At 45.2% G+C, this 27,868-nt stretch overlaps 1 protein-coding gene across 2 annotated transcripts in view; it reads left to right on the top strand.

Annotated features, from left to right (window-relative positions):
• The window catches only part of LOC137532599 (NACHT, LRR and PYD domains-containing protein 3-like), a 738,694-nt gene that overhangs the window by 120,404 nt on the left and 590,422 nt on the right, over nt 1-27,868 (top strand). For both annotated transcript variants that reach the window (XM_068253288.1, XM_068253308.1), the window contains exon 2: nt 1,816-1,885. In XM_068253288.1, coding sequence (XP_068109389.1) covers nt 1,864-1,885 — 22 coding nt within the window. In that variant the 5' untranslated portion in view covers nt 1,816-1,863. The remainder of the gene's footprint in view (nt 1-1,815; nt 1,886-27,868) is intronic.

The following is a 27,868-nucleotide window of genomic DNA, read 5'->3' as shown; positions in this document are numbered from 1 at the left end:
AGGCCCCCAGTGCTGTGTTCCTGGTGATGTTACTGTAGTCACTATAGACACATGCAGCATTCTCCTGTAATATTGTAGGGTGACACTAGTAATGGTGCTTGTGTTATGTGATCAGGCCTCCAGTGCTGTGTTCCTGGTGACATGTTACTGTAGTCACTATAGACACATGCAGCATTCTCCTGTAATATTGTAGGGTGACACCAGTAATGGTGCTTGTGTTATGTGATCAGGCCTCCAGTGCTGTGTTCCTGGTGATGTTACTGTAGTCACTATAGACACATGCAGCATTCTCCTGTAATATTGTAGGGTGACACCAGTAATGGTGCTTGTGTTATGTGATCAGGCCCCCAGTGCTCTGTTCCTGGTGATGTTACTGTAGTCACTATAGACACATGCAGCATTCTCCTGTAATATTGTAGGGTGACACCAGTAATGGTGCTTGTGTTATGTGATCAGGCCCCCAGTGCTGTGTTCCTGGTGATGTTACTGTAGTCACTATAGACACATGCAGCATTCTCCTGTAATATTGTAGGGTGACACCAGTAATGGTGCTTGTGTTATGTGATCAGGCCTCCAGTGCTGTGTTCCTGGTGACATGTTACTGTAGTCACTATAGACACATGCAGCATCCTCCTGTAATATTGTAGGGTGACACCAGTAATGGTGCTTGTGTTATGTGATCAGGCCTCCAGTGCTGTGTTCCTGGTGATGTTACTGTAGTCACTATAGACACATGCAGCATTCTCCTGTAATATTGTAGGGTGACACCAGTAATGGTGCTTGTGTTATGTGATCAGGCCTCCAGTGCTCTGTTCCTGGTGATGTTACTGTAGTCACTATAGACACATGCAGCGTTCTCCTGTAATATTGTAGGGTGACACCAGTAATGGTGCTTGTGTTATGTGATCAGGCCTCCAGTGCTGTGTTCCTGGTGATGTTACTGTAGTCACTATAGACACATGCAGCATTCTCCTGTAATATTGTAGGGTGACACCAGTAATGGTGCTTGTGTTATGTGATCAGGTCTCCAGTGCTCTGTTCCTGGTGATGTTACTGTAGTCACTATAGACACATGCACCATTCTCCTGTAATACTGTAGGGTGACTCCAGTAATAATGATTGTGTTATGTGATCAGGCCTCCAGTACTGTGTTCCTGGTGATGTTACTGTAGTCACTATAGACACATGCAGCATTCTCCTGTAATACTGTAGGGTGACACCAGTAATGGTGCTTGTGTTATGTGATCAGGCCTCCAGTGCTGTGTTCCTGGTGATGTTACTGTAGTCACTATAGACACATGCAGCATTCTCCTGTAATATTGTAGGGTGACACCAGTAATGGTGCTTGTGTTATGTGATCAGGCCTCCAGTACTGTGTTCCTGGTGATGTTACTGTAGTCACTATAGACACATGCAGCATTCTCCTGTAATATTGTAGGGTGACACCAGTAATGGTGCTTGTGTTATGTGATCAGGTCTCCAGTGCTGTGTTCCTGGTGATGTTACTGTAGTCACTATAGACACATGCAGCATTCTCCTGTAATATTGTAGGGTGACACCAGTAATGGTGCTTGTGTTATGTGATCAGGCCTCCAGTGCTCTGTTCCTGGTGATGTTACTGTAGTCACTATAGACACATGCAGCATTCTCCTGTAATATTGTAGGGTGACACCAGTAATGGTGCTTGTGTTATGTGATCAGGCCTCCAGTGCTGTGTTCCTGGTGATGTTACTGTAGTCACTATAGACACATGCAGCATTCTCCTGTAATACTGTAGGGTGACTCCAGTAATAATGATTGTGTTATTGTCTTCAGGTCTCCAGGCTGGCTTCAGCTGAACAGTAATTCCCAGCGGCAGGCAAGATGGCGGCATTCAGTATTGCAGGTAAAGAAACATAAATTGTCTCCTCTCTGATGTTTGTATGTGAGATAGCAGCATTTTTTTTTTTTCCCAAATCAACTATTTATAAAAATAAGGCAATGCGGTAGTTTATTTCTTTAAGGACAGAGTTCTAGCATAAATCATAATCATTCGGTAACAAGGGCAGAACTGGAACAATTAAAGGGGTTATGTGTGTATTTTTAAAAACAAAAACTAACACTTAACCGGGGCTTCTACCGCCCCCTGCTGCTGTCCTGTCCGGTGTCGTCCTCCTACGATCCTCTGTTCCCCGCCGCTGGTCACGGTCTAATTTTTCGTCTGTCTAGACGAATGTAACTGCGCCTGCGTGGCTGTGGCCGCATGCGTCCTTGATCCTGCTTGTGTTTCCGGGAACTTAGTGCGCAGGTGCAGTACAAAGTTTTCGCCTTTTGCGCCTGCACAGAAAGCTCCTGGAGACGCAAGTGGCCGCACCTGTGCAGGCTCAGACAAGGCAGGCAGCAGACAATAGCAGAATCTAGTAAACAGAGTCAGAGCAGGCAGCAGACAGTTAACAACAGAATCCAGTAAACGGGGCAGAGTTCAATTAAGTGGAGATGACCAGGATAGTGAAACAGGCCTGGTCACAACAAGAAGATTAAGTAGGAACAGACTGGTCAGGAGCAATCCACAGCACAAGCAGACTAGCTGTCAGAGCGAACAGCACTGGATGCTAGGAGGGGAGGCCTTTTATAGAGACAGGGCGGCACTTTGGCGCATAATCTGGTACGCCACGTATGCACATGAATGTCTGCCGAAACCCTGCACATGCATACGTGTGGCCTGATGCCATTCTGGACAAATGTATGCACGTCCCTGACCGCCGTCACTAAACCATGGCTGGCAACGCGTGTGAATAGAGACCAGGGCACGCCCGTCAAGACACAGAGGACAGAGCAGAGCCACGTGAGCATAACACACCCTCGCATATCCCAAGTGAAGGGGAAGACAAAACACCCTTACAAGGCCTGGGCTAATTAGCCTTTAAAGAGGGATTGTCAACCATAAAATAAAATTCCATTTACCCACTTCTCTGTGTGACGAATCAACGTTTATTCGTCCTAAATAAGTAGTTAGTCTTATAAAATATTCCCTGTCGCCACTATTAAAAAGTGACAGCAGATAGGAAAAGGTTGGTTTATAAAAAGGGAAGCCAGGGGTTAACACAGTTCCTCTCCCTGGTCAAATGTAACAAAAACTGATCTCTTACCTACATGTGACTGGGGGTTTCCTGGCCTCATGGATCCCCGTAGAGTTTATAAGCTCATCCATCAGAAGAAGGGTAGATATCCGCTGACAGAAGCTCATAAAGAGTGTCTTCTCCAGACTGATCGGCCCCGATCTCCGCCGGAGATCTGACACATAGCTTTGCTGCCCGAGCTTCAAAAGACTTCTGACCCTAGGAAAACCCTTCTGGGAACTCACAAAGATGAAATCCATCTTTTGTCATAAATATGACTTTCCAAAGGGGCGTTAGCCGGTAGAACTCACTTATTATGAAATTCGGAACAAACCACACGACTGGATGTTTCCGAATTCACGGTAAGCCCTGCCAAAGCAGAGATTTGCATTTTAAGGCCACAATTCACTCCAAACCAATGAAGTTTGAAATCAATGTTCTTGACAAATTCTGACAAACCTAAAAATGTTACTAAATTTAACGTAACCTGTATGGTTTGCAGATTAGCACACCTTCATGATTCAGGTATATTCCTGTGTTCATGAGAGGGGTGGGCATATCTCATGTTCCAAAGAGGTGTGTGATCCACGCCCCCTAACCCATCCTTGCTGGAGTGGGGGCTATAACTTCACAGAGCCCAGAAAGCTCTGGGTCCAAGTCTATCATCTGAAATATTTGGGCTTGATTCACAAACCCATGGCAATTTGCGCACGCTAAATGTTTAGCACACCCGTGCTAAACAGTTAGCACGGCTTTATGAATCAAGCCCTTTGTCTATAACATCAGACAAGCCAGCTGGACACTGGCCAAACAATAACTTGGATTATTTCCTCACAAAGCCTCTGGCCGCATGGCAACCGCCATCTTGGACTTTCCGCCAAAGACTTGCGATTGCCGCACGGACTACCAATAACGGTATTTGAACTGTATAGTAAGACATTCTGTTTCTTTTCATCTCTATTCTCTATCAAACCAATCTGTTCTGCCAGACAGGTATATCTATCTGTGGGCCAAATTAACCCATTCAGGTTCCGTCGTTTTCACTTGAGAAATGTTCACCTCCCATTCATTAGCCTATAACTTTATCACTACTTATCACAATGAACTAATCTATATCTTGTTTTTTCCGCCACCAATTAGGCTTTCTTTGGGGGGTACATTTTGCTAAGAGCCACTTTACTGTAAATGCATTTTAACAGGAAGAATAAGAAAAAAACGGAAAAAATCATTATTTCTCAGTTTTCAGCCATTATAGTTTTAAAATAATACATGCCTCCATAATTAAAACTCACGTATTGTATTTGCCCATATGTCCCGGTTATTACACCGTTAAAATTCTCTCCCTATCACAATGTATGGCGACAATATTTTATTTGGAAATAAAGGTGCATTTTTTCCGTTTTGCATCTATCACTATTTACAAGTTTAAAATAAAAAAAATACAGAAATATTTCATCTTTACATTGATAATTAAAAAGTTTAGACCCTTAGGTAAATATTTACATTTTTTTTTTTATTATTGTAATGGTTTTTTATTTTTTATATTAAACATTTTATTTGGGTTTTTTGGGAGGGTGGGATGTAAAGTATAGTTTTATAATGTAATTGTGTGTTGTTTTTAATCTTTTGGTTGTAGTTTTAGTTTTTGGCCACAAGATGGCGGCCATGAGTTTGTTTACATGACGTCACGCTAAGCGTAACACACGCTTAGAGTGACGCAGGGGGAGGCAACGGCCAGAAAAAGCACAGCTTCCGAGAGAAGCTGTCGCTTTTTCAGCGGGGGAGCGGAATCAGTGATCGGGCACCGTAGCCCGATTCACTGATTGCCTGGCTAGCGAACCGCGGGCTGGGAGAGCGCGTGCACGCGAGCGATTGGCCACGGTAGCGCGCATGGTTCCTGGACGTAGGTTCTACGTCCAGGAACCAAAATAGGTTAAGCTGTGTGTATGTAGTTTTAGAATAAAGCTAACGATTTTATCGTTCAGTCTTGTGCCTGTTCTGGTCATCTGATTGCTGCTATAACGAATCTGCCCTCTGAAGAGTCAGTCATACTACCGCATTGTTTTATTATTTGCTTATAAATTGTTGATTTGCTAGCTAGGTTGTAAATAACTGTTTCTTCCTTCTAAGATTAGCTAGTATCAGATTTCCTGTGCGACATCAATAACTTTAGTTTCTTGATTGGATACAGTCGAGATTGCATCATATATGGACCCAGTAACCTTTCTTTAATGTCACATTGCTCACAGTCTTTAAGCCTTCGGAAGTGACTTCCCCGAACGGTGACTGGAGCATGTCGAACGCGATTGGGCTGGCTACCGTATTATGCTAACTGGAGTCTCTTTCCTCCCTACTGAACTGGAAGAGTGGTGGCAGTGTATTTACCCGATTTCCAGCGCGAAATCGATATTTTTAGTTTACCGATTGTACGTACAATCGGGATTGTACATGTATGGGCACCTTCAACCAATCTTAACAGTTTACTACGCACACAGTGAATTTACCTCCTGCAATCTCTAGTGCATGAGACCTGCATGGCAACAGTGGCCTAGTAATACGGGATTGGTGAGGGATTGTCCCATTACATATTGTCGGCAGCTGCGCGATCAATCTTTGTCAGTCTGTTCCCGTACTTCCTGCGTATGCTAACGGGAGCAGATTAGACGGGATTGGCACGCTCTGTCGCATTAACTTTCTCCCTCTGACGATCCAGCAACCGGTCTTTGTTGCCCATCTGCTCACCTGCGTTCGCTAACGGGAGCAGATTAGACGGGATCGCGGGGCTGGATTGTCACACTCTGTTTATTGTGTAGTCTGCTTCTGTAACGCACCTGGTTTGCCGGAGACCGATGCGCTGAGGTCAGCAACCCTTGCGACTTGCTTCCTGAATGCCCTGAAGTTGGAAAAGGGTTATCTAGTTAGCCAGGGGCAGGATCGCTCGCGGAACCGGTGGCGTGATGACTAAGCGCGTGACCAATCTGGTAGCGCGGGGCTGTCACAGGACCCCTAGTGGCCGGAACGCAAATTGCCTTCCAATCGGTTTCAGCACACAGGCCATGCAAGCTGTGGTTGCAGGCGGTGCGCAGAAACCGCTGGAATTTTGGCAGCAGACCGACTAGAAGGGAGCCTGTGAGTTACGGTAATTACAAATTACACAATATTTCAGGGTATAACTGCCACCACCTCTGTTACCATGAGACAGAGGAACTCACTGACTGGCTGAGCCTAGACCTGCAAATAAAAATGGTTAAACACACTATATTCTGTCTAGCTAGCGACAATAGTAGCGTCTCTTCAGAAGCCTGGGTTCAGTCTCTGTGTGGCTGAATAATAGGGTAGCTGGACAAACAACTGATTTTAGCGTCGGTTTATTAAAATGCAATATAAATAATTAATATATACAGTAAATCGTTAAAATCAACAATTATAGAGACAAATGATAACACAGTATAGAAAATAAAAAGGGAAAACATACTTAGTTCGTGAAAATATGTCCTTCTGGGAAAACTTGTAAAGTACCTTTGTTTCAGTTTAAAGTCCAAACAAGATGGCCGCTAACCACATGGTCCCCTGGCTAGCAGCAGACCGGCTCTCATAAAGATGGAATTTGGAGGACTGAGGGAGGAGTCCCTCGCAGACACTTTTGAATAAGGTACATCTTTGGGTGGAGTCTCAGGTCCAGCCCAGGGGCTGGACAGGGGCGGTTAATCTCCTGGGTTGGTTTCCCATGCCCACCAAATATGACATTTGTCATATCTCGGCTTACGCTTTCCGCACACACATGACCATCACAGATTCATATTCCTCAGAATATGACAGTTCATAGGATACCAAACTTGGGCGAGTTTGCATGCCCGGTTACGGAATAGTGGAATACCTTGAGTTCTGGATATGTCAGTGGCCCCAATTTAGTATCGAAATATTCACAAGATCCGGACCAGCAGAATGAGATAACTTTCATATCTTTCCTATGAATGGTACTCCTAACAAATGCCAAAGATCAAACCTCCATGCTTTCCTACTCTGGCTGAAGGGGCTCCGCCAAGTCTGGCGTCATGCTGGGACTAGCTCCCTTGGCTCTGAAAAGGCTTCTGGTTTGTTAATTAACATCAGAGTGTGAGATCAGCTTGGACAAACTTTGCGTTTTACACCTCTGGCTAATTAACAAATCACAGGCACCAGGCTTTCTGCCATCTGGCAAAGGAGGGGGAAAAAAACTGTCTTTTTTTTTTTTTAAATCAGGAATGTCATTTTCTGATCACTGCAATGGCTGCACAAATTTAACCAGAAAGCGATCAGAAAGTGGACTGCTCAAATCCTTCCGATTCGCCTGCGTTTCTCACTGCTGTTCTGTGACAGGGGCTCCCACGGGTTGAGTCGGGTATTGCAATGACTAAACAAACCCACAATGGTAATCACAGGTGCAGGTTCAAGGATAGTCTTCAAACAGGCAGAGGTCAGCAACAGAGCGGGTTCTCAGACAGGCAAGGTTTTGCAACGAATCAGGCACTCGGACATAGAAGTCCGCAACAAGTCGGGTAGTCAGACGAGCCAGGGTCAGCATTCGGGATTCAACAGGCAGAACTAGTCAACTCACAGGAGTAACACTCACAACTGCTGCAATACTACAGCAACCAGAGAGTGTCACTCTCCAGGCTTAAATAGGCCGTTTGGGCGCGGACGGCTGTGACAATCCAGCCTCACGATCCCGTCGAGATTTGCTCCCGTTAGCGTACGCAGGAAGTACGGGTGCAGACGGACAACAAAGACTGGTTGCTGGATCGTCAGAGGAAAGGAAGGTTAATGCGACAGAGCGTGTCGATCCCGTCTAATCTGCTCCCGTTAGCATACGCAGGAAGTACGGTGAACAGACTGACAATAAGGATTGATCGCGCAGCTGCAGACACAGACTGTGTGCGTAGTAAACTGTTAAGATTGGTTGGAGGTGCCCATACATGTACAATCCCGATTGTACGTACAATCGGTAAACGAAAAATATAGATTTCGCGCTGGAAATCGGGTAAATATACTGCCACCACTCTTCCAGTTCAGGGAGGAAAGAGACTCCCGCTATCATAATACGGTAGCCAGCTCAATCACGTTCGACATGCTCCAGGCACCGTTCGGGGAATAGTCACTTCCGACGGCTTAAAGACTGTGAGCAATGTGACGTTAAAGAAAGGTTACTGGGTCCATAAATGATGCAATCTCGATTGGATACAATTGAGAAACTAAAGTTATTGACTTCGCACAGGAAATCTGGTACTAGCTAATCCTAGAAAGAAAAAAACGGTTATTTACAACCTAACTAGCAAATCAACAATTTATAAGCAAACAATAAAACAATGCGGTAGTATGACTGACTCTTCAGAGGGCAGATTCGTTATAGCAGCAATCAGATGACCAGACAAGGCACAAGACTGAACGATAAAAATTGTTAGTTTTATTCTAAAACTACATACTGACAGAGCTTACTTTAGAACCGGTTGATAGAGAGTAGAGATGAAAAGAAACAGAATGTCTGAATATACAGTTCAAATACCGTTATTGGTAGTCCATGCGGCAATCGCAAGTCTTTGGCGTAAAGTCCAAGATGGCGGTTTTGGCCCGTGTCCTGCGGGCTGGTCGATTTGATGTTAATTCAATGTCAGATTAAAGGTAAAGGACCCAGAGCTTTCTGGGCTCTCTGTAGTTTTATCCCCCACTCCAGCAAGGAGGGGTTAGGGGGTGTGGATCACACACCTCTTTGGAACAGGAGATATGCCCGTCCCTCTCATGGACACAGGAATATACCTGAATCATGATAGGTGTGCTAATCTGCAAACCATACAGGTTATGTTAAATCTAGTAACATTTTTAGGTTTGTCAGACTTTATCAAGATTGTTGATACCAAACTTGGGGGATCAGACCCCTGGGGTATTAGAGGGTTATTTTAAAACAGTCTGACGCTAGATCTGGGAGTCTGATTGGTCCGTAAACCTCTCAGAACCAGCGTCCTGCGGAATCCCACAACCTGTGCAGATTTGATGGGCATACAGATTTGCTATGCCTTGAATTCTGAAGGAAATATGGAGAACATATGAATATTGGGTATCTCAGGGCCACATGGGGGTCAGCTGGGATATGGATTCTCTTTGATCCTTCAGCTGAGGTAATCCTGAGAGAACCCCCTGCTGTGATCGTTTCCTACCAGTCTGGAGAAGGCTTTTTATTAGCTTCTGTCCACCTAATCTCTGATGGATGAGCTATAACCTTTCCAGGGATGCTTGGGAACCGCTTTCACACATAGGTGAGAAGAGCTGTAATTAGAAGCTACCAGAGAGCCAGGGGGAAGAGAAAAAAAGTGTATTTAAACCAAAAAATGTCACTCTGGTTGCTTGCAATGAAACTTGCAAGTGCGTTTGTGACTTGAATGGCGCACGCGCGGTTTTCTCAGGAACCGTGTGTGTCACACCTCCTTCCCAGGGAACATTGCTGAATGACTGTTCTCACACGAGAACGCAACTGAAGCAATAACAACTTTCTACTTTGGCTCATTACAGCGGGAAAGCCCGGGTTCCACATGACTTTGGGGGTTGCCCTTTTTATGTTGGTCAGTGGTTTAGCCAGGAGGCTACAGGGCTTAGCAAACGTCCTGTAGTATCCCGCTGTTCCCAGAGAGGCCATCACCTCTGTCAGGACAATCTGATCTGTGTCTGGTTCAACGGTCAGATTGTCAGCTTACAGCTGTCCTAGTACCAGGGACGAGTGATCGCAGTGTTGCTCCCAAGTTGGGCGGAACACAGGAATGTCATCCGGGTACGTGACTGTACAACCGTGCTTGCCCTCCAACAGGTCGTTCCAGGCCTGTTGGAAGGTGGCTGGGGCATTCATCCTACCAAAAGACATCCGCATCGAGGCGTTTAAGTCCAAGGGCAGGGTGAATGTGGATTCCAGGCGCGCCTCAGGCACAGTTGGAAGCTGCCAGTATCCGTAGCTCCGATCCATGATCGTTAGGTAGTTGGCGGATGCCAGCCAATCCAACAGATCACCGAGGGGAGTCCTGAGATACGCAACGATTAATGGGATGTCGTCCGGCATCCTATAGGCCTCACAGAACCTGGTGGTCTGTGAGCTAGAGGATTTGCTGAGGACAGCCATCTGTAACATCTCCTCATACTTCATCTTTACTTTTGCTTGCACCTCCGGAGAGGCGCTGTAGGGGATCTGCTATAAGGGCTTGTGAGTCCCCGGGTCCCTTCTGTGAACTGCTGTCTCCTGCCCAGGGTTGCTGCAAAGATTTTGCTGTGGGGGCGCAGTGCGCTTCAGCGAGGCCTTCTGGGAGTACGAGAGGTGGGGGGGTGACGTTCACATTATCCGCTAATTCTCGTGTGGGAGCTATCAAGCCTGACAGGGGACCTGTGTCTTCCTGTTCTAAGTGGCCGTACTCTCCTAGAACTAACTGCGTTCTATCTGACTGGGCTTTTAACAGATCCACATGAACCGTGCTTTCACCTGGGGTGTCAGTTACACGGGGAATGGGTTTACTGGAGTATTTACCATTCTCCCGGTACACCTGTGGTGGAGCTTCCACTGCTGGCGGCTTAGCGGTCTGGCCACTAAGCGCACGCAGGTTGGAGTCGCTCTGTAGTATCCTCACGGATGTGGGACTACAAATCTCAGCCAGCTGCCTAGGGCGATCTGAGGTCAGCTGCTGAAAACCAAACTCTCTGGGGTCAGAGCTGACAGGAATGCCTGCAGGCTCTGAGCTCAGGTTACCAACAGTACTGTGTGTGTCTGTCTGCATAGGTATACCACAATAAACATCACCTTTTGGGTAAATCCAAATCAATATTGACATTGGTCTGGGGGTCAGAGATATCAGGGGAAGTCGAGACTTCTCCAGATAGTCCTGAGTCCAGACTGCCGGTGACACTGAAAGCGTCATCCAGCGTACTCTCACAAACATGCACAACATTATCAAAAGCATTTGCATAACATGACATGTCATTTTTAGCATGAGTGTCACCACCCGCCTGAAAGTCAGAATTGTCAGAGGGAATCCCTGCTGTCAGCTCTGAGTTCATGCGGCTGGCCATAGAGTATGTAATGGCCAAAGAATGTACAGCGTTTCTATCACAATTATCACTGACACATGCAATTTCATTAGTAATAACAGGTGCAGAAAGAGATAAAAGACAGTCAGTTGCTTGTACATATAAATCTGAGGGTACCTCCCGCCCAGTGGCGTTAGGTACAGTAGCATTAGCAGGTAAGGGTTTGACATCTCCCTGTTTTCCCAAAGGCTTGTACAGTACCTGGTGGTCAGGGAGTCCTGCTGGGAACTCCTGCATATCAGCAGAAAATTCCGAAGGGCACACAAGCGTGCCTAGATCAGTGCCAAGCACAGGAGGATAGGGAAACTCAGCAACAGCCCGCTCTGGAAAACCCACCCCCCATCCGGCCTTCTCGGGACCGGGGATAACAGGGTTGTGGTGGTTGGGCCTGACGTCAGTCAGGGTGAGGAGCTTTTGTGGGAGAATATCTTCCTCTGTGGCAAGGTCGGAACAGACCAAGGAAACATCTGCTTCTGGAGCACTGGAGCAAAAGATGATCTGGTCGTCCACTGGAGCACTGTGACGATTTCCGGAACCGTAGAGCGTCTCTGACACGCTGACAGGCTGTGCAGAGGGTGATGCAGGTGACGGATCAGGGTTGCTAGCCATCTTCGGGCTAGGGACGGTCGTTCTCTTCCTCTTGGGACAGAAGAACTTTATGTGGCCGGTTGCGCCACAAAGATTACACATGCGAATGGCAGGTGTGTCAGACTGGGGTGCAGCAATAGCAGCAGCTGCAGGTCTCGGTGGCACAAAGCTCACCGGACCAGGAGGAGTTAATGCAGCGGCATTAATAAAGATAAATTTTGCATTTACTCTTGGCTTCATGCTTCAGCCTCCTTGTTCAGACTTTATTATCTTGCTTCACCTAGGGAGGTGCCCCTTTTTTCCTTTCTATTTATTATGATATGTAATGGGACAAACATCCACCAATCCCGTATTACTAGGCCACTGTTGCCAATCAGGTCTCATGCACTAAAGACTGCTGGAGGCAAATTCATTGTGTGCGTAGTAAACGGTTAAGATTGGTTGGAGGTGCCCATACATGTACAATCCCGATTGTACGTACAATCGGTAAACTAAAAATATCGATTTCACGCTGGAAATTGGGTAAATACACTGCCACCACTCTTCCAGTTCAGGGAGGAAAGAGACTCCCGGGATTGTACCTGTATGGGCACCTCCAACCAATCTTAGCCGTTTACTACGCACACAGTGAATTTGCCTCCAGAAGTCTCTAGTGCATGAGACCTGCATGGCAACAGTGGCCTAGTAATACGGGATTGGTGGATGTTTGTCCCATTACATATTGTCGGCAGCTGCGCGACCAATCTTTATTGTCAGTCTGTTCACCGTACGTCCTGCGTATGCTAACGGGAGCAGATTAGACGGGATTGGCACGCTCTGTCGCATTAACCTTTCTCCCTCTGACGATCCAGCAACCGGTCTCGTTGTCCGTCTGCGCCCGTACTTCCTGCGTACGCTAACGGGAGCAGATCTTGATGGGATCGCGGGGCTGGATTGTCACAACGGCGTAACGCGCATACGCAAGAGTGCACGCACACTACGTAATCACACACGTCACAGCAACATGTTCAAGCAGACACTCCTTACACGCGCGCGTCCAGCGATAACGCCTTACAGCGTCAGCGCACAACGCCACAATGCCAGGCCCCCAGCTGTGGGGACCCGACGCGATGCCCCAGGACGCCTGCTCACATCCGTGTGTCCCAGCCGCCTTGCTTGAACAGATAACTGACCATGACAGCTTTGAAAGCATTCCAATATAATTCACCATCTCCCAATCCTCCTCCTCTGCCCCCCCCCCCCCCCCCACCATGGCTGGTCGATGGCAAAGGGATCTGCGCAATCTGAATCCAACCCTCCTCTCCTCCACCCTCCCCACCCTGTCATGCCCCAATCAAGCAGCAGCACTATATAACAATGCCCTCTCATCAGCCTTAGATGAAGCTGTCCCCCTTACCTTCCGCCCCAACAACCCCCCCAATCCCCAACCCTGGCACACCACCCACACATGCAAGCTCAAGAAAGGGACACGAGCCGCTGAGCGGAAATGGAGGAAATCGCGTCTCAATCCCGATTTCCTGGTTTATTAAGCTAAACTGCTACTTTTCCACACTGCACTATCAGAAGCTAAACAAAAGTATTTTGCTGCCCTGATTGGAACTCAAGCCTCCAACCCACGACGTCTCTTCACCACCTTTAACTCCCTACTTAACCCCACTCCTCCCCCCCCCCCCCCCCCCCCCCCTTGCACCACCATCTCAGCCAATGACTTTGCCACTCACTTCACCAGTAAAATCTCAGCTATCCGAAATGAAATCTCCCTTCTACATTCTTCAATTCCCTCCAACTTCCCCCAGGCCACTGCCATTACTCTCCCATGCCCCACACCTCATCCATCCAGACTGTTCCAATGCACCCACCCTCCCTAACCTCCTTCACTCCTGCTACCATTGAAGAGGTGAATCTATTGTTTGCCACCTCCTCCCCCCTCGACCCTGTCTCCTCTGACACCCTCCGCCCCCGCTTCCCTGACCTGGCTCGTGTCCTCACCTCCTTGTTCAACTTTTCCCTCTCCACCAGCACCTTCCCCTCAGCTTTTAAAGAGGCCACTGTACTCCCCATGCTGAAAAAACCCTCACTCGACCCCTCCCTACCCTCCAACTACCGCCCAATCTCTCTCCTCCCTTTTGCCTCAAAGCTCCTCGAACGCCTGGTCCACAGACGCATCACGCACTACCTCAGCACCAACTCCCTACTTGACCCCCTACAATCTGGTTTCCGTCCTGCCCACTCAACAGAAACTGCTCTCGTCAAGGTAGTAAATGACCTTACCCTTGCCAAAGCTGAAGGAAACTACTCCATTCTGCTACTGCTTGACCTTTCCTCAGCATTTGATACAGTTGACCATCCCCTCCTCCTTCAACCCCTACAGTCCTTGGGGATTTGTGACAACACCCCTTGCCTGGATCTCCTCATACCTCTCTAATCACCACTTCACCACCTCTTTTAATGGTTCCTCCTCAACTCCCACACCCCTCTTGGTTGGATTCCCTCAGGGCTCTGTTCTGGGCCCCCTACTGCTCTGAATTTACATCTCCTCTATTGGCAAAGTCATCTCCTCCCTGGGCTTCAAATACCACCTATATGCCGATGATACCCAAATCTATCTCCACACCCCCGATCTCTCTCCCTCCACTATAGACAAGGTCTTCTCCTGCCTATCAACCATCTCCTCCTGGATGTCAGCTAGGTTCCTGAAGCTTAACCTGGATAAAACTGAACTCATAATTTTCCCGCTCTGCTCTGCACCACCCCTCCCAGATATTCACAGCACTACCATCCTCCCTACCTCCCAGGCCCGCTGCCTGGGTATCACCCTAGACTCTTCCCTCTCCTTCAGCCAACACATCCAAAATGTTACCAGAACCTGCAACTTCCACCTTCGAAACATCTCCAAAATCCGCCCCTTTCTGACCCCAGACACTACCAAGCTCCTCATCCATGACCTCATCATCTCCCGCCTTGACTACTGCAATGCCGTACTATCTGGCCTCCCCTTAAAACGCATTGAACCCCTTCAATCAGTCATGAATGCAGCAGCTAGACTCATCAGACTTTCCCACTACTATGCTTCCACTTCTCCCCTCTGCAAAGCCCTACACTGGCTCCCTATCAGCTTCAGGATCAGTTTTAAGGTTTTGTGCCTTACCTACAAATCTGTGCACAAGACCTGCCCAACCTACATTTCTGAGCTTGTCAACAGATATATACCTGCCCGTCCCCTCCGGTCCTCCAATGATCTCTGCCTGACCTCCCCACGCATTTCTCATTCCCATGCACGCTTACAAGACTTCTCAAGAGCTGCCCCCACCCTATGGAACTCCCTTCCACTCCCCCTCAGACTCGCTCCTTCCTTCAACACCTTCAAGCAAGCCCTCAAAACGCATTTCTTTGAAATAGCCTACCCCACATCTACCACACTCTAACTCTCTGTCTATCACCTTTTCCACAGTCCCCCCACCCTTTACATTGTAAGCCTTGGCAGGGCCTCTCCCCTCCCTTAGTGTGTCCTTCTCAGCAATTACACCCTTCTCATGGACTAACTCGGACTTGTTTTGCCGGGTCTCTGTAAACCGCATTTTATACCCTGATTGTATGTATAACCTTGTGCTATGTCGTATAACCGTTTGCTACCTCGCTGTCTGTCAACCCTTGTTGTAATGTATGTATCCCTATTTATTGTCCAGCGCTGCGTAATATGTTGGCGCTTTAGAAATACAATAAATATTAATAATAAATATTTCTGCTGTAATAAATCTTATCTTAGTCAGCGTGACTCTATTGTGGTATATTGCTGGTAGAGGGATGTTTGTTATCTTCCCGCCCACATTCCTGTTCTTCACTGATTGGCTTAGGGCAGTTCAGTGTGTCATGAGCTGAGAACAAACAATGGGGACAGTTATATGCAAAAATAAATATGTCACCAGCTCCTCCAGTCTATAAGCCACAAGTAGATTTGTTGTTAATAGGTGTTTTCACGATTTCTGCCGCACTCTTGTGTTAATACCCAATCGTACTCTCTCCTGCATAAACGAGTATCAGAATAGCCTAGTATTGTCTATGTGTCTAAGTTCAGCACCATAGACACTTGTGGTAAGGAACCTGTGTGGTCTGTGCAGCCTCACCCTTGGGTAACATTAGTGGGCAACTCCTCAGCCTCAAGAACAGCTGTTTACCGGATGCTAAGCACTCCTTTCTATAGAGGTATTCACGCTTAGGGTGATTCTCACAGGGCATGGGTCTGTAATGGTGGATAACCTCGGACAGCGCAGTATGTCTGCACCTTATCATTCAACACAACCCCTGACAGCCTTATGGGGACCTCCTAGTTCAGTCCCTATTCTATAAGGGCCCGTTTCCACTGCATAGAGTGCAATGCAGCTACAAAGCACCGCGGCCAAACTCAAACCAAAGCATGGCAATAGAAACAGTTTCCATTGTGTGCTGGTTATCCGGAGCAATGCGGAGTGATCAGAGGATCTGCAGCATGCTACATATTCTCGCATGGCCGCATCCTCCCCGTCTCCTCCAGTCTCTTCTGCATCGGGGATGCGGAAGTGAGACTCATTGCATCCCTTTGGTTCCTATTCGCAAATGGAAATGGGCTCTAAGGCTGCCCAAGTGTAGTGCCACTGCTTGTATAAAGTAGTGGAATCACGCTTAGTTAAGTATTACCACAGAAGACATCAGCTCCAATTCAAAAGTTAAGGGTCTTCATTCTTTACCATAAAAAAACTAAAAACATGATCATAAAAGGCTCCTCATTAAAAATACAAGCTGTCCAGCAGCACTGGCCACTGTACAGAACTGCCCCCGGCAGTCATCAGACCAAATTACACAGATCCGCTAGTGTGCTAGTGTGAGGGGCACCTCCAGACTCTGCCAGTCCAGCATCCAGCTCTACCAGTGAGTAGTCTTCGCTCTCCTGCTCCTCTCTACACCGCCAATTGGTTGCTGCTTTTCTGGTTTTTGACGTGTGATGTAATAGGCTCCTCCCAACACAGTTTGTTCTCTGCCGGTCGGACATGTCGGGTCATACAGAGCCTCATGCAGCACTTGTGTTTTATGCGCTTATCTCCTCCCCCTTATTATGAATTCACCCAATGATCACCTATTATCCCCAGTCTTTACCATAATATTGACTGCAAGTCCATTATCATTCTGGGTATCAGCAAGTGCTGTGATTGGCCCTAATGACGAACCTGGTCCCACCTCGAGACCATCGGCTCCAATTAACAACCAGAGCAGTGTGGTGGTGGGGGGGGGGGGCTGATGTAATTCAACATGCAGCGAGGTGACAACTGAGGCAGAGCAGCACCTGCATTCCGATTCACAGAGTACGTTCCCTCCAGATAAAATATTACCAAGGCAGCATGGTGGCGTAGTCGCTAGTGCTCTTACCTTGCAGCGCTGGATTCCCAGTTCAATTCCCAGCCAGGGCACCTTCTGCAAGGAGTTTGTATGTTCTCTCTGGTTTCCTCTCGCATTACAAAAACATACAGATAAGTTAACTGGCTTCTTCCTAAATTGGCCCTAGACTGATACATACACTACAAGACACATACATACACATGACTGTGGTAGGATTAGATTGTGAGCTCCTCTGAGGACAGTCAGTGACATGACTATGTACTCTGTAAAGTGCTGCAGAAGATGTCAGTGCTATATACAGTGGCATGCAAAAGTATTCGGCCCCCTCGAAGTTTTCCACATTTTGTCACATTACTGCCACAAACATGAATCAATTTTATTGGAATTCCACGTGAAAGACCAATACAAAGTGGTGTACATGTGAGAAGTGGAACGAAAATCATAGGTGATTCCAAACATTTTTTTACAAATAAATAACTGCAAAGTGGGGTGTGCATAATTATTCAGCCCCCTTTGGTCTGAGTGCAGTCAGTTGCCCATAGACATTGCCTGATGAGTGCTAATGACTAAATAGAGTGCACCTGTGTGTAATCTAATGTCAGTACAAATACAGCTGCTCTGTGACGGCCTCAGAGGTTGTCTAAGAGAATATTGGGAGCAACAACACCATGAAGTCCAAAGAACACACCAGACAGGTCAGGGATAAAGTTATTGAGAAATTTACAGCAGGCTTAGGCTCAAAAAGATTTCCAAAGCCTTGAACATCCCACGGAGCACTGTTCAAGCGATCATTCAGAAATGGAAGGCGTATGGCACAACTATAAACCTACCAAGACAAGGCCATCCACCTAAACTCACAGGCCGAACAAGGAGAGCGCTGATCAGAAATGCAATCAAGAGGCCCATGGTGACTCTGGACGAGCTGCAGAGATCTACAGCTCAGGTGGGAGACTCTGTCCATAGGACAACTATTAGTCATGCACTGTACAAAGTTGGCCTTTATTGAAGAGTGGCAAGAAGAAAGGCATTCTTATCAGAAAAGCATAAGAAGTCCCGTTTGCAGTTTGCCACAAGCCATGTGGGGGACACAACAACCATGTGGAAAAAGGTGCTCTGGTCAGATGAGACCAAAATGGAACTTTTTAGCCAAAATGCAAAAGGCTATGTGTGGCAGAAAACTAACACTGCACATCACTCTGAACACACCATCCACACTGTCAAATATGGTGGTGGCAGCATCATGCTCGGGGGGTGCATCTCTTCAGCAGGGACAGGGAAGCTGGTCAGAGTTGATGGGAAGATGGATGGAGCCAAATACAGGGCAATCTTGGAAGAAAACCTCTTGGAGTCTGCAAAAGACTTGAGACTGGGGAGGAGGTTCACCTTCCAGCAGGACAATGACCCTAAACATAAAGCCAGGGCAACAATGGAATGGTTATAAAAAAAACATATGAATGTGTTAGAATGGCCAAGTCAAAGTCCAGATCTAAATCCAATCGAGAATCTGTGGCAAGATCAGAAAACTGCTGTTCACAAATGCTGTCCATCTAATCTGACTGAGCTGGAGCTGTTTTGCAAAGAATAATGGGCAAGGATTTCAGTCTCTAGATGTGCAAAGCTGGTAGAGACATACCCTAAAAGACTGGCAGCTGTAATTGCAGCAAAAGGTGGTTCTACAAAGTATTGACTCGAATAATTATGTACACCCCACTTTGCAGTTATTTATTTGTAAAAAATTGTTTGGAATCTTGTATGATTTTCGTTCCACTTCTCACGTGTACACCACTTTGTATTGGTCTTTCACGTGGAATTCCAATAAAATTGATTCATGTTTGTGGCAGTAATGTGACAAAATGTGGAAAACTTCAAGGAGGCCGAATACTTTTGCAAGCCACTATATATACATAATAATATGGTAGGACATTAGACTAGGACTATGGTAGGATTAGATTGTGAGCTCCTCTGAGGACAGTCAGTGACATGACTATGTACTCTGTGCAGTGCTGCAGGAGATGTCAGTGTTATATAAATACATAATAATAATAATAATAATAATATGGTGGGACATTAGACTATGACTATGGTAGGATTAGAGTGTAAGCTCCTCTGAGAACAGGGAGTGACATGACTATGTACTCTGTAATGTGCTGCAGGAGATGTCAGTGCTATATAAATACATAATAATAATAATATGGTAGGATATTAGACTATGACTATGGTAGGATTAGATTGTGAGCTCCTCTGAGGACAGTCAGTGACATGACTATGTACTCTGTAATGTGCTGCAGAAGATGTCAGTGCAATATAAATACAGGTAGTCCTCGGTTAACGAACGAGATAGGGACTGCCCACTCGTTCTTAACCTGAATTTGTTCGTATGTCGGGACTACCTGTTTTGCCCCCTTAAAAATGAAGAATATGGGCAGCGGAGGGTAAATAGAGGCCTACTCACCTGATCCACGGCGGTAGAAGGTCCCCTCCCCTAGTGGTGGCGCTTCCTACTTGCGTCATTATGCGCCGCATGTGAAGCCAGGAGCCGCCGGGGAACAATGGGGGAAGCGAGAGGACGGGCTGCGGACCTTCCGGGCACCGTGAGGGGACCTTCTACCGCCGTGGATCAGGTGAGTAGGCCTTTATTTACCCTCCGCTGCCCATTTTCTTCATTTTCAATGGGGCAAAACAGGTAGTCCCCGGCGGGCGTGACACCATGTGACGGGGCGGAGCTACGGTCGCGGCGTTCGTATCGGCGGGTCGTTCCTAAGTCGGGCGTTTGTAACCCGGGGACTACCTGTACATAATAATAATATGATAGGACATTAGACTATGACTATGGTAGGATTAGAGTGTGAGCTCCTCTGAGGACAGTCAGTGACATGACTATGTACTCTGTAATGTGCTGCAGGAGATGTCAGTGCTATATAAATACATAAAAATAATATGGTAAGACATTAGCCTATGACTATGGTAGGATTAGAGTGTGAGCTCCTCTGAGGACAGTCAGTGACATGACTATGTACTTTGTAATGTGCTGCAGGAGATGTCAGTGCTATATAAATACATAATAATAATATGGTAAGACATTAGACTATGACTATGGTAGGGATTAGATTTTGAGCTCCTCTGAGGACAGTCAGTGACATGATTATGTACTTTGTAAAGTGCTGCAGAAGATGTCAGTGCTATATAAATACATAATAATAATATGGTAGGACATTACACTATGGCTATGGTAGGATTAGATTGTGAGCTCTTCTGAGGACAGTCAGTGACATGACTATGTACTCTGTAATGTGCTGCAGAAGATGTCAGTGCTATATAAATACATAATAACAGGGCTGTGGAGTCGGAGTCGGGCAATTTTGGGTGCCTGGAGTCGGAGTCGGGAAAAAATGCACCGACTCCGACTCCGACTCCTAATGAATTTGTAACTGTAATTAAAATAGAAAATATGATAAAATGTTCTATTTCTCAGATAATAGTCATTAAAAATAATGTATATATACAGTAATAGCTGTGCTTAGTCCACAAAAATTAAATAAACCAATCAAAATTAGTTACTTGTGCTGCTTCAATAAAGCAGTCCCCGTATTTTTAAGGTCAGATATACATATCTGATTGTGACTGTATATATGATGTGTACACAGAAATCTCTTATATATACTAAATAACATCTATGCTGTAAGAATAAAGCCTGATGTGTAGCTGTGTCACTAATAGAGATGGTCAATGAGATGGAAATAATTCTGCATTGATGCTGATTTATGCAAATGTATGCACTCCCTTTGCTGATGAAATCAAATAATTTGATATGTTGTTAAAATTTGGTTTGGTGACTACAAATTAAAGGGTACCTGAGACGGATGAAAAGTAAAGTTTTATACATACCTGGGGCTTCCTCCAGCCCCCTTCAGGCTAATCAGTCCCTCGCTATCCTCCACCACCCGGATCTTCTGCTATGAGTCCTGGTAATTCAGCCAGTCAGCGCTGTCCGGCCGCATGCCGCTCCCACAGCCAGGAACATTCTGCACCTGCGCAATAGTGCTGCACAGGTGTAGTATGCTCCTGGCGGCGGAGTGTGTGCATGCGCACTACGCCCGACTGGCTCAAGTACCTGGACTCATAGCAGAAGATCCAGGTGGCGGAGGAGGACAACGAGGGACTGATTATCCTGAAGGCGGCTGGAGGAAGCCCCAGATATGTATAAAACTTTAATTTCATCTGTCTCAGGTTTACTTTGTTACACAGTAGTACTATACTCTACATATGCACTCCCCACAGAGCTGCAGGGAATCCACTGAGAATGTTGTGCACATTGAACACAGAGGTGTTGTCTGTTTACAATCTCCTCATTCCCCTGCAGAGTACCTGCACATCACTCTTACATGTACCCACACTTACATTGCCTAGGGCCTGATAGATGTTCTTTGTTCCGGTTTGTACCTTTTACAAGTACTCTTACCAAGGACTAGTTTTAGTCTAAAGGGAATAAATATAGTAGTCTACATATCCTTCTCACTTCAGTTGTCTTGTAAAATTCCTAAGCTTTGGCAGTTAAGAGACGAATTTCATGTTACATACTTTTAATCAACAAAATTGTAATATGCAAATTAGAGGAGTCGGAGTCGAGGAGTTGGAGTCGGTGGAATCCTAAACTGAGGAGTCGGAGTCGGTGGATTTTTGGACCGACTCCACAGCCCTGCATAATAATAATATGGTAGGACATTACACTATGACTATGGCAGGATTAGAGTGTGAGCTCCTCTGAGGACAGTCAGTGACATGACTATGTACTCTGTAATGTGCTGCAGGAGATGTCAGTGCTATATAAATACATAATAATAATATGGTAGGACATTAGACTATGACTATGGTAGGATTAGAGTGTGAGCTCCTCTGACAGTCAGTGACATGACTATGTACTCTGTAATGTGCTGCAGGAGATGTCAGTGCTATATAAATATATAATAATAATATAGTAGGACATTAGACTATGACTATGGTAGGATTAGAGTGTGAGCTCCTCTGACAGTCAGTGACATGACTATGTACTCTGTAATGTGCTGCAGAAGATGTCAGTGCTATATAAATACATAATAATAATATGGTAGGACATTAGACTAGGACTATGGTAGGATTAGATTGTGAGCTCCTCTGAGGACAGTCAGTGACATGACTATGTACTCTGTGCAGTGCTGCAGGAGATGTCAGTGCTATATAAATACATAATAATAATATGGTAGGACATTAGACTATGACTATGGTAGGATTAGAGTGTGAGCTCCTCTGAGGACAGTCAGTGACAGGACTATGTACTCTGTAATGTGCTGCAGAAGATGTCAGTGCTATATAAATACATAATAATAATATGGTAGGACATTAGACTATGACTATGGTAGGATTAGAGTGTGAGCTCCTCTGACAGTCAGTGACATGACTATGTACTCTGTAATGTGCTGCAGGAGATGTCAGTGCTATATAAATATATAATAATAATATGGTAGGACATTAGACTATGACTATGGTAGGATTAGAGTGTGACCTCCTCTGACAGTCAGTGACATGACTATGTACTCTGTAATGTGCTGCAGAAGATGTCAGTGCTATATAAATACATAATAATAATATGGTAGGACATTAGACTATGACTATGGTAGGATTAGACTGTGAGCTCCTCTGAGGACAGTCAGTAACATTACTATGTACTCTGTAATGTGCTGCAGGAGATGTCAGTGCTATATAAATACATAATAATAATATAGTAGGACATTACACCTATGACTATGGTAGGATTAGAGTGTGAGCCCCTCTGAGGACAGTCAGTGACATGACTATGTACTCTGTAATGTGCTGCAGGAGATGTCAGTGCTATATAAATACATAATAATAATATGGTAGGACATTAGACTATGACTATGGTGGGATTAGAGTGTGAGCTCCTCTGAGGACAGTCAGTGACATGACTGTACTCTGTAATGTGCTGCAGAAGATGTCAGTGCTATATAAATACATAATAATAATATAGTAGTACATTAGACTATGACTATGGTAGGATTAGAGTGTGAGCTCCTCTGAGGGCAGTCAGTGACATGACTATGTACTCTGTAATGTGCTGCAGAAGATGTCACTGCTATATAAATACATAATAATAATGTAGGACATTAGACTATGACTATGGTAGGATTAGAGTGTGAGCTCCTCTGAGGACAGCCAGTGACACGACTATGTACTCTGTAATGTGCTGCAGAAGATGTCAGTGCTATATAAATACATAATAATAATATGGTAGGACATTAGACTAGGACTATGGTAGGATTAGACTGTGAGCTCCTCTGAGGACAGTCAGTGACATGACTATGTACTCTGTGCAGTGCTGCAGAAGATGTCAGTGCTATATAAATACATAATAATAATATGGTTGGACATTACACTATGACTATGGTAGGATTAGAGTGTGAGCTCCTCTGAGGACAGTCAGTGACATGACTATGTACTCTGTAATGTGCTGCAGAAGATGTCAGTGCTATATAAATAAATACATAATAATAATATGGTAGGACATTACACTATGACTATGGTAGGATTAGAGTGTGAGCTCCTCTGAGGGCAGTCAGTGACATGACTATGTACTCTGTAAAGTGCTGCAGAAGATGTCAGTGCTATATAAATACATAATAATAATATGGTAGGACATTAGACTATGACTATGGTAGGATTAGAGTGTGAGCTCCTCTGAGGACAGTCAGTGACATGACTATGTACTCTGTAAAGTGCTGCAGAAGATGTCAGTGCTATATAAATACATAAAAATAATAATATGGTAGGACATTAGACTATGACTATGGTAGGATTAGAGTGTGAGCTCCTCTGAGGACAGTCAGTGACATGACTATGTACTCTGTAATGTGCTGCAGAAGATGTCAGTGCTATATAAATAAATACATAATAATAATATGGTAGGACATTATACTATGACTATGGTAGGATTAGAGTGTGAGCTCCTCTGAGGACAGTCAGTGACATGACTATGTACTCTGTAATGTGCTGCAGGAGATGCCAGTGCTATATAAATATATAATAATAATATGGTAGGACATTAGACTATGACTATGGTAGGATTAGAGTGTGAGCTCCTCTGAGGACAGCCAGTGACACGACTATGTACTCTGTAATGTGCTGCAGAAGATGTCAGTGCTATATAAATACATAATAATAATATGGTAGGACATTAGACTAGGACTATGGTAGGATTAGACTGTGAGCTCCTCTGAGGACAGTCAGTGACATGACTATGTACTCTGTGCAGTGCTGCAGAAGATGTCAGTGCTATATAAATACATAATAATAATATGGTTGGACATTACACTATGACTATGGTAGGATTAGAGTGTGAGCTCCTCTGAGGACAGTCAGTGACATGACTATGTACTCTGTAATGTGCTGCAGAAGATGTCAGTGCTATATAAATAAATACATAATAATAATATGGTAGGACATTACACTATGACTATGGTAGGATTAGAGTGTGAGCTCCTCTGAGGGCAGTCAGTGACATGACTATGTACTCTGTAAAGTGCTGCAGAAGATGTCAGTGCTATATAAATACATAATAATAATATGGTAGGACATTAGACTATGACTATGGTAGGATTAGAGTGTGAGCTCCTCTGAGGACAGTCAGTGACATGACTATGTACTCTGTAAAGTGCTGCAGAAGATGTCAGTGCTATATAAATACATAAAAATAATAATATGGTAGGACATTAGACTATGACTATGGTAGGATTAGAGTGTGAGCTCCTCTGAGGACAGTCAGTGACATGACTATGTACTCTGTAATGTGCTGCAGAAGATGTCAGTGCTATATAAATAAATACATAATAATAATATGGTAGGACATTATACTATGACTATGGTAGGATTAGAGTGTGAGCTCCTCTGAGGACAGTCAGTGACATGACTATGTACTCTGTAATGTGCTGCAGGAGATGCCAGTGCTATATAAATATATAATAATAATATGGTAGGACATTAGACTATGACTATGGTAGGATTAGAGTGTGAGCTCCTCTGACAGTCAGTGACATGACTATGTACTCTGTAATGTGCTGCAGAAGATGTCAGTGCTATATAAATACATAATAATAATATGGTAGGACATTAGACTAGGACTATGGTAGGATTAGATTGTGAGCTCCTCTGAGGACAGTCAGTGACATGACTATGTACTCTGTAATGTGCTGCAGAAGATGTCAGTGCTATATAAATAAATACATAATAATAATATGGTAGGACATTATACTATGACTATGGTAGGATTAGAGTGTGAGCTCCTCTGAGGACAGTCAGTGACATGACTATGTACTCTGTAATGTGCTGCAGGAGATGTTGGCGTTATATAAACAATAATAATATCTGTAGATTTAGCGTGAGAAGTTCATGGGTTGGGAGCCAAGAGAACAGGCAGTCCATCTCTACGGCCCTTTTGATTTCAGTGGGGCACTTAGTCGCATAGATTATTTTCCTAGTTAATCAATATAAATATACTCACATGAAATGTAAATACATAGAGAGATGTTGTGGCAGGAAGTGCCAATGACATTTGCAAAAGACCGTGGAGCCTTGGGTCAAAATAACTGCATTATCCCTAGGAGCAGAATGACAACAGGGATGTCAGTTATTCTGGGTGATTGGCTGCAGTACATGAATTGGTTACATAGGGGCGGAGCTTTTATGTATTAGATACAGTTGTGTTCAAAATTATTCAACCCCCACTGAAATTGAGTGTTTTGGCCACTTTGACATTGATTTTGATCACTTCATTCATCTTGTTTACAATTAAATCAAAGAGGCACTTGTAAGTCAGACAAATATAACATAACATTTATAATGAAATAACCACAAATGTCTTTTCTGTGCTCACATCATTATCAGTTTTATTCAACCCCCAAGTGACATTTATTCTAAGTACTTAGCACAACATCCTTCTCCAGTTATAACGGCTTGTAAACGTGAAGCATAGCTTGACACAAGTGTCTTACAGCGATCTACGGTATCTTAGCCCATTCTTCATGGGCAAAAGCCTCCAGTTCAGTCACATTCTTAGGCTTGCGCGCTGCAACTGCTTTCTTTAAGTCCCACCAGAGGTTCTCAATCAGATATAAGTCTGGTGACTGCGATGGCCACTCCAAAATGTTCCAGCCTTTAATCTGCAACCATGCTCTAGTGGACTTGGAGGTATGCTTGGGATCATTGTCCTGTTGAAAGGGCCAACGTCTCCCAAACCTCAGGTTTGTGACGGACTGCATCACATTTTCATCCAATATCTCCTGGTACTGAAGAGAATTCATGGTACCTGCAACACGCTGAAGCTTCCCTGTACCTGCAGAAGCAAAACCGCCCCAAAGCATGATTGACCCCCCGCCATGCTTCACAGTAGGCAAGGTGTTATTTTCTTCATAGGTTTTGTTCTTCCTCCTCCAAACATAGTGTTGATCCATGGGACTAAACAGTTCTAATTTTGTTTCATCAGTCCACAGAGCACTATCCCAAAACTTTTGTGGTTTGTCCACATGACTTTTGGCATACTGCAGTCGACTCTTCTTATTCTTTGGAGACAGCAAGGGGGTGCGCCTGGGAATTCTGGCATAGAGGCCTTCATTACACAGTGTGCGCCTTATTGTCTGAGCTGAAACTTCAGTACCCGCATCTGACAAATCTTTTTTCAGTTCCTCAGCAGTCACACGGGGACTTTTTTCCACTTCGCGCTTCAGGTAGCGCACAGCAGTCGAAGTCAGCATCTTCTTTCTGCCACGACCAGGTAGCGTTTCAACAGTGCCCTTTGCCTTGAATTTGTGAATGGTGCTTCCTATGGTGTCTCTTGGTATGTTTAACATCTTTGCAATCTTCTTATAGCCATTGCTCTTCCTGTGAAGAGAAATCGCCTCTTCTCTTGTCTTCCTGGACCATTCTCCTGACTTCACCATGTTTGTAAACACACCAGTAAATGTCTAGACGGAGCTGAGTATCACAGTCATTTTAAATCTGCCTAATTGGTGCTTATTATGCTTGATTGTAGCTCGTTAACATCCACAGGTGTTTTCAATATCTGATCGAAAACACTTGAATGAACCTCTGTTCGTAAAGAGACTCAAGCCTCTTTAAAAATCCGTTTTTACCCTTAATTCTTGTTAAGGGTAATCGGCAGTCCTAAAACGCCGCTATGCTGCGGCCAAACGAGGGGTTATCACCCCCAAATCCCCGAGGGAAAAAGGGGGGAGCATTTCATGGAGGAGGCAGAGCTAATTGGCTGTAGCTCTTCCCCTGTTGCATCAATCCCCCGCTTGTCGCCGCCTCTCCCCACCCCTCTCAGTCTTCCATCACAGAGAGGGGTGGGGGAGAGGCGGAGATCCGCGGCAGCTTTTGGAGGCAGAGCTGCAGCTCATAGCTTTGCCTCCATGAGCAGCAAAATCCACGATCTAGTAAGTCGTGGATTTTGCGGGGGGATTTTGGGGTGATAAACCCCTCATTTGGTAGCGGCATAGCGGCGTTTTAGGTCTGCGGATTACCCTTAACAAGAATTAAAGAGAACCAGAGACGAAGCACCCTCATGTATTTTATCCTAAATATCAGTGTGAACATGACAGTAAACACCTACCCTGCAGTTCGTTTCATACTTCTCTGCTCAATTTGTCTGTTATCAACTGTGATAAGAATCC

This window comes from Hyperolius riggenbachi, chromosome 1 (genome assembly GCF_040937935.1).
Source record: "Hyperolius riggenbachi isolate aHypRig1 chromosome 1, aHypRig1.pri, whole genome shotgun sequence".
Taxonomy (NCBI): domain Eukaryota; kingdom Metazoa; phylum Chordata; class Amphibia; order Anura; family Hyperoliidae; genus Hyperolius; species Hyperolius riggenbachi.
Note: the sequence above shows the minus strand (reverse complement) of the source record. Positions and strands in the feature narration are given on the sequence as shown.